This window comes from Acanthochromis polyacanthus, chromosome 3, assembly GCF_021347895.1.
Source record: "Acanthochromis polyacanthus isolate Apoly-LR-REF ecotype Palm Island chromosome 3, KAUST_Apoly_ChrSc, whole genome shotgun sequence".
NCBI classification, from domain to species: Eukaryota; Metazoa; Chordata; class Actinopteri; family Pomacentridae; genus Acanthochromis; species Acanthochromis polyacanthus.
Window position 1 is genome coordinate 4481067 of NC_067115.1, and position 8035 is coordinate 4489101.

Here is an 8035-nt window from a genome sequence, read left to right on the forward strand (position 1 = left end):
GTTTTTCCTAAAGCCGTATTGTGAGGAAGTTAATATACTATATTTATCAAGGTAACTTACAAGTCTGGAGTATACCACTCTTTCAAGTACCTTTGACATGGTTGGCAAAATTGATATTGGTCTGTAATTTTGAATGTCGTTTTTATCCCCAGACTTGTATATTGGTATAATTTTTGCCACTTTGGCCTGAGTAGGAACAACACCATATTGTAATGATAAATTAATAATGTGTGCTAGTGGCTCGGCTATGACGTTCACAATGGCTTTAAGAATCATGCTACTGATTCCATCGGCACCAGCCGTGTAGGAACTCTTCATTTTTGTAATGATGTTTATTATCTCATATTTGCAAGTGGGTTTGAGGTAGCATGAGCTAGAATAAGAATTTTGCAAGTAATCTCTATAGGTTCCTCCTCGAGGTTGCTGAATTTGTTGGGATAGTTTTTTTCCAACCGTAGCAAAGAAATTATTGAAGTCATTTGCTATGCAGTCTAACTTATTGTAATTATCTGTTTGGGGTTGCTCTACAATGTCAGGGATAAGAGGCAATTTGTTATTATGGCCAAGAACTTCATTCAACACCTTCCACGATTTCTTCTGATCCCCAGATGCTTTTTTGAGTTGACAGGTGAAATAGTTTTGTTTACTAGATCTTATTAAACTTGTTAGTTTATTCTTGTATTTTGTGTATGTCATTTTATTAATGGAGTATTCTAAATGCTGAAGAAGGAAACACTGCAGAAAGTTTTCAGTTCTGGCAGTAAATTTTCAGAAAATGTTTCTGTTGATTTTTCACTTTGTACTTTCCAGAAATAAAGAACAATTTAGGTTTTCCTTTCATCCTGAGTTTTAGTATTTTGTCAATACAGGTGTGAAAGTTGCCACAGTAATGTAGTTTATCATTTGAGATGTTGCTGAAGTAAGGAGAAACCTTCACATTTAGGAATTTAACTGTTGCCATATTTAATCTCATTATGGTTCATTTAAATCTGTTGAAGCAGACTGGGCTCAGCACTATGACAACGTCACCAGAGGATACTTTGAAAATCACTGATCCATTCAAATGTCCTGACAACATATTCTAATTTGCATTACAAGACAAGGTCATGAAACACAAAACCCTTCACCTGACAAGTACAAAACACCAAATAAAAAACAAGAAATAGTTCATCAGTTGTGACATTTATGTTTGAGCTGAAAATGTTTCTTTTAAATACATCAAGTGTAGAAAGTGGAAAAAAAACACAGAACACATCATTATTCAGATATTTTTCATGCTTGCTCTTGCAAACAAGTTAACATGTTAATTCTCACTCTAACTTTATTCTACAACAACATCACCAGAGGATACTTTAAAAATCACTCATCTATTCAAATGTTCTCACAATGTATTCTAATTTCACTCACAAAACAAGAAACACACAAACCCTTCACCTGATAAATACAAACCACCAAACTGGAAAATTACTGATGAATATAGTCTGATCACAGAAAAACAAATAACAACTGACAGTTTAGATGAATTTCTATAAGTATCAGTATATGTTTAAGTTAATCTGTTCTCTCTCCAGAATGTGTCAGACACAGATGAAGTTGAGTTTGTCTTGACAGTCCCAGTTCTCCCACAGTCCCTCTTTGGTTAAAGCTCCACAGCGTTTCCTGACTGGACACTGCTGGTACTGAGCTCCTTCTTCATATTCCAGAGGGTCACCGTTCATCCACATCCAGTGGTCACCCAGGAAACGCAGACCCATCCACACCCGCTCACTGATGTTCTTGTGCTTGATCTGAGTGTGGGCCAGAAGCCGATCGGTCTCAGAGAGCAGACTGGGGAGATCAGTTTGTTTCTCTCTGCAGTGGCTCAGAGCGTCTTCCCAGGACATCTTCTCCTCCACCACAGTCACATCCATGCAGTAGAAGTAGAGAGAATAGCTGCCTCTAATATCATACCATTGTCCATTCCAAGAAATCACTGCATTGTTCTCGTTTATATTATTTGGTTCTCCATAAGCCCAGTTCTGGTATGTAACGTGTCCCCCTCCTGACCACTTCCAAGCAGTTTTGTTGTTGGGATCTCGATAAAGGCCGATCCATCTGTACTGAAGATTTCCATTTGCAGCTCTTGGAAGCTTGTCTATCTCACTCTGACTATTAAAATAAGACAGATCAGTGTGATGTTGTCGACAGTAAGCCTGAGCTTCAGACCAGGTTGTTTTGTTCTCAATAAGAATGTGTTTTCCAATATTTCCCTCAACAGCAACGCAAAGACAGACGAAGAAGATGATTCTCTCCATGATCACTGCTCTGTAGCTGAAGCTGACAATGTTTTCTGTGGCTGTCTCTTCACGCAGTCTCATTTAAATCAGTTCAGGAAATGACTTTGCATGGCTCTATCTTGTTTACACAAACAAAACATATTCATGTAGTGTAGGGGGTGGGAGGGGTCCTTCATGATGGAGGTGGCCCTGTGTATGCTGTGTTCTTGGTAAATGTCCTGGAGAGCCAGGAGGGAGGCATCGATGATCCTCTCCGTCATCCTGACCACACATTACAGAGGTCTGCGATCCACTTGTGTGCAGTTTCCAAACCACACGGTGAAACAGTCAATCAGGATGCTTTCCACAGTGGTCCTGTAGAAGGTGGTCAGGATGGGAGTTGGAAGGCTGGCTCTCTTCAGTCTCCTCAGGAAGTGAAGCCGTTGCTGTGTTGTCTTCATTGTGGAGTTGGTGTGGAAAGACCAGCTGAGGTCATCTGTAATGTGCACCCCCAGGAATTTAGTTTCAGAAAATTGTTTTCCAGATAAAGTCTACTAGTAGTTGAAGGCATGGATCAAACTAATGTTACCTTCTGATCTCCAAAAACTTTACTGTTCAGTGAAGAGAATCAACGTTTGTTCAGGATTTCTAAAGAACCCACAGGAACCCACAGGAACCCACAGTTCAGCTATCTGAACACCTTGCTCCAATTTGTTGGACGACATACTAACCTATGATGTTTTTGTCATATTTTGGACCACATACTAAAACATACTAAAAAATTCAAAGTGATCCAGAATCCAGGATCCTTTCCGGATTGCCACCAAAATTAAATCAGCTCTTCCTCTTACCATAGTCTACATCCCCTCCAAATTTCATGTGAATCTGCTAAGGCGTTTTTGAGTTATCTTGCTAAAAGACAGACAGACAGACAGACAGACACACAAACGCCAGGTGTCACATAACCTCCTTGGCGGAGGGAATAAAATAAAGCGTCTTGAGACAATTTGTGTCACGCTTCTAGGAGCCTGGACCCCAGCAGAGAGCCACAGGACAAAGGCTGGGTGGAATGAAATGATTTTTATTTTTGGGGAATGAATAACAGAGGTGGGTGAATCCCTGGCAGCCGGAGGCAGACGAAGGAGGGAAGCCGGTGGGGAGACAGACGCAGGAGGAGTGGGGAATCCAAGAGGAGGGGCGAACGGACCGAGCCGGGAGTCCAGGGGGAGAAGGAAGAGAGCCGAATGGTTTCTGAGGGGTTCCCAAGGAGACAGGGCAGAAGCAGGATAGACACTGGGGCCGAGTGTCAGAAAACATTTACAAACCAACATCAACAAAACACTCAACAAAGATTTGAACATCATTCAAGCGAAATCCAACTTTTTCACGACAATGTCTAATTAAAGGACGTTTATTTCCAACGTAAATGTGTGATATTCATCCTCTGGAGCTTCTCTTCACATCGTCTTCCACCTGGACTGGTTTGGTCGGGAGCATGAGCAACAAACGTGAAAAACTGCACTTTAACATCAACGAATGACACTGAAGTTTAATCTCTACATAAATGAGACTGAGTCTGGATGTGCTGCTCTGTCATTAACTCCTAAGTTTAGGGAAAGTTCACACTAAAGATTACCAGCATGTGCAGAGCTGCTTTCTTCTCGGTGTTGCGTTATTTGTCTTTCTATCTCCTCTGTCCTCTTGTCTGTCCTTTGCCTCTGAACTATTTTCTGAACGCTGAGCTTGCTTAGCAGCTCCAATGCAGAGATTTCATTGGCTGAGTAGCGTGACGTAGAATGCCTGAATATGTAACTGGTCTGTGTGTTTCCTGAGCTGATAACCAACGACATAAACACAGGAAAAGCTGTGCTGGGATCATAGAAGCCACCCGTGAAATTTAAAATGTCCTTACAATTTACTGATTACAGGTCCAGGGGAACCTGTTGACCAGCCCCACTAGACACCGGCCCTCGGGACAGTGCCCGGTATGCCAGATGGCCAGTCCACCCCTGACTCCAGTATGAATAGAGTCATGTGCAATAACACAACAACAATAATAATACAATACAAAAATACAACGCACAAATACTGCACACAGCAGTTAATTCTTTTTAGAATAAGTTCAGATTCACAAAGTTTTGAAGTGAAATTCAGGATTTATGAAGATGAATGAGAAAAAAAGCTTGATGTTCGATCATTACAGACTCTAATCAGCTCATGATGAAAGTATTTAAATGTTGATTGCCACTATTTTTAGATTTAAAGAGATATCCAGCTTTTCATGACAAATGACACGTACAGAGGGAGAATATTTTTGACTTATTTATTGATCATAACTTGCTGAAAAGATCAAAATCTGAACCAGTCAACATGTTAAGCAGTACTGTAACAACGTCACCAGAGGATACTTTGAAAATCACTGATCCATTCAAATGTCCTGACAACATATTCTAATTTACATCACAAGACAAGGTCATGAAACACAAAACCCTTCACCTGACAAGTACAAACCACCAAATAAAAATAAGAACAAATTCATCAGTTGTGACATTTATGTTTGAGCTCAAACTGTTTCTTTTAAATAAATAAGTACATAAATAAATAAATGAACAGAAGAGGACAGAACACATCATTATTTAGATATTTTTTCCTGCTTGCTCTTGCAAACAAGTTAACCTGTTAATTCTCACTCTAACTTTATTCTACAACATCATCACCAGAGGATACTTTAAAAATCACTCATCTATTCAAATGTTCTCACAACGTATTCTAATTTCACTCACAAAACAAGAAACACACAAACCCTTCACCTGACAAATACAAACCACCAAACTGGAAAATTACTGATGAATATAGTCTGATCACAGAAAAACAAACAACAACTGACAGTTTAGATGAATTTCTATAAGTATCAGTATATGTTTAAGTTAATCTGTTCTCTCTCCAGAATGTATCAGACACAGATGAAGTTGAGTTTGTCTTGACAGTCCCAGTTCTCCCACAGTCCCTCTTTGGTTAAAGCTCCACAGCGTTTCCTGACTGGACACTGCTGGTACTGAGCTCCTTCTTCATATTCCACAGGGTCACCGTTCACCCACATCCAGCGGTCACCCAGGAAACGCAGACCCATCCACACCCGCTCACTGATGTTCTTGTGCTTGATCTGAGTGTGGGCCAGAAGCCGATGGGTCTCAGAGAGCAGACTGGGGAGATCAGTTTGTTTCTCTCTGCAGTGGCTCAGAGCGTCTTCCCAGGACATCTTCTCCTCCACCACAGTCACATCCATGCAGTAGAAGTAGAGAGAATTGCTGCCTGTAATATCATACCATTGTCCATTCCAAGAAATCACTACAGAGTTCTGATTTCCCCCATTATTATTTGGTTCTCCAGTAGCCCAGTTCTGGTATGTAGCGTGTCCCCCTCCAGACCACTTCCAAGCAGTTTTGTTGTTGGGATCTCGATGAAGGCCGATCCAGCTATACTGAAGATTTCCATTTGCAGCTTTTAGAAGCTTGTCTATCTCACTCTGACTATTCAAAGAAGACAGATCAGTGTGATGTTGTCGACAGTAAGCCTGAGCTTTAGACCAGGTTGTTTTGCTCTCAATAAGAATGTGTTTTCTGATATTTCCCTCAACAGCAACGCAAAGACAGACGAAGAAGATGATTCTCTCCATGATCACTGCTCTGTAGCTGAAGCTGACAATGTTTTCTGTGGCTGTCTCTTCACTAAGTGTTATTTAAATCAGTTCAGGAAATGACTTTGCATGGCTCTATCTTGTTTACACAAACAAAACATGTTCATGGTCCACTGACAGCTGGAGAAACCAGGCTTTGATTTGTCCTGGAGAAATCCCATCTACTGAGCTTGGTGAATTTTATGTCATATTCTGTCTTGTTTACAATTTAAAAAGCTTGACCCATGATTTTGTAAACACTTGCTCAGTATTTTCTGTGAGACTCCAAAGAATGTCCTCTGAACATGATTGCACTGAAATATTTTGCTGTGCTGCTACTGAGCAGTCAGTTTTCTCTGGAGTAGCCACAAGTGAAATAGTCTAAAGATGATGCTCACTTGTGGAACACCACCAGCAACACCAGTAACAAGTCATGGTAAGAAATGGTGGTTTAGCCTCAAGGACCATATGGACACTGTTAGTATTGTATTTTATGTATTATAATATACATGCCTGGATGCGCAAAGGCATATGGAGGCATGTAATTTGTGCAGCTGAGGTCCACAGTGTTTGCAGCTCTGCTCAATGTATAGTAGCTGCAGTAACATAAGCAGCAGCATTTCTCTGAGTGGGATTGCAGATTCTTCACACTGACCTGTGTCTTTTTCACAATATTCTGTGATGTGAATGCTGTCAGACATCTGAGGAGTGTGTGCACTGCTACAGAGTGGCTGTTTCTACTGCAGTCCTCAAACTGCTGCCTTCAGAGTGTGAACAGACTCTGAAATTCTCAACTTCACCTTCAGCTTTATTGTCATTCAGCAATGTACGCAGTTAAACGAAATGATGTTTCTCACATCCATTCACAGTGCAGAAATAATGGTAATACTATAAAAATATAAGAATAAATATAAGGTAAAATAAATATAAGATAAATTAAAAAGACTAAATGAAACACAAGCATGCATGAGACACAATCACACTCGCTACGGAGGTGATAATGAGTGAGGATAATGTGACTGCAGTTTTGGGTATGGAGGTGATGGATGCAGGTCCACTTGTGTTGTAGCTGCAGGGTGTTTAGCAGTCTGACTGTCTGTGGGAAGAAGCTGCTGCAGAACTTGATGTGTGGGTTCTGATTCTGTGCAGTCTCTTTCCTGGTGGAAGGGCAACAAACAGTCCATGTAGGGGGTGGGAGGGGTCCTTCATGATGGAGGTGGCCCTGCGTATGCTGTGTTCTTGGTAAATGTCCTGGAGAGCCAGGAGGGAGGCATCGATGATCCTCTCCGTCATCCTGACCACATGTTACAGAGGTCTGTGATCCACTTGTGTGCAGTTTCCAAACCACACGGTGAAACACTCAATCAGGACGCTTTCCACAGAGGCCCTGTAGAAGTCGGTGGGGAAACAGACGCAGGAGGAGTGGGGAATCCAAGAGGAGGGGCGAACGGACCGAGTCGGGAGTCCAGGGGGAGAAGGAAGAGAGCCGAATGGTTTCTGAGGGGTTCCCAAGGAGACAGGGCAGAAGCAGGATAGACACTGGGGCCGAGTGTCAGAAAACATTTACAAACCAACATCAACAAAACACTCAACAAAGATTTGAACATCATTAAAGCGAAATCCAACTTTTTCACGACAATGTCTAATTAAAGGACGTTTATTTCCAACGTAAATGTGTGATATTCATCCTCTGGAGCTTCTCTTCACATCGTCTTCTACCTGGACTGGTTTGGTCGGGAGCATGAGCAACAAACACATGAAAAATTGCACTATAACATCAACGAATGACACTGAAGTTTAATCTCTACATAAATGAGACTGAGTCTGGATGTGCTGCTCTGTCATTAACTCCTAAGTTTAGGGAAAGTTCACACTAAAGATTACCAGCATGTGCAGAGCTGCTTTCTTCTCGGTGTCGCGTTATTTGTCTTTCTATCTCCTCTGTCCTCTTGTCTGTCCTTTGCCTCTGAACTGTTTTCTGAACGCTGAGCTTGCTTAGCAGCTCCAATGCAGAGATTTCATTGGCTGAGTAGCGTGACGTAGAATGCCTGAATATGTAACTGGTCTGTGTGTTTCCTGAGCTGATAACCAACGACATAAACAC

General features: G+C 41.4%; 1 protein-coding gene across 1 annotated transcript; it reads right to left on the reverse strand.

Annotated features, from left to right (window-relative positions):
- Positions 1–1577: 1577 nt before the first annotated feature.
- On the reverse strand, positions 1578–1910 carry LOC127533285 (snaclec 5-like). The gene has a single exon (XM_051945907.1). The coding sequence runs from the start codon at positions 1908–1910 to the stop codon at positions 1578–1580; it is 333 nt and encodes a 110-aa protein (XP_051801867.1).
- Positions 1911–8035: the final 6125 nt, after the last annotated feature.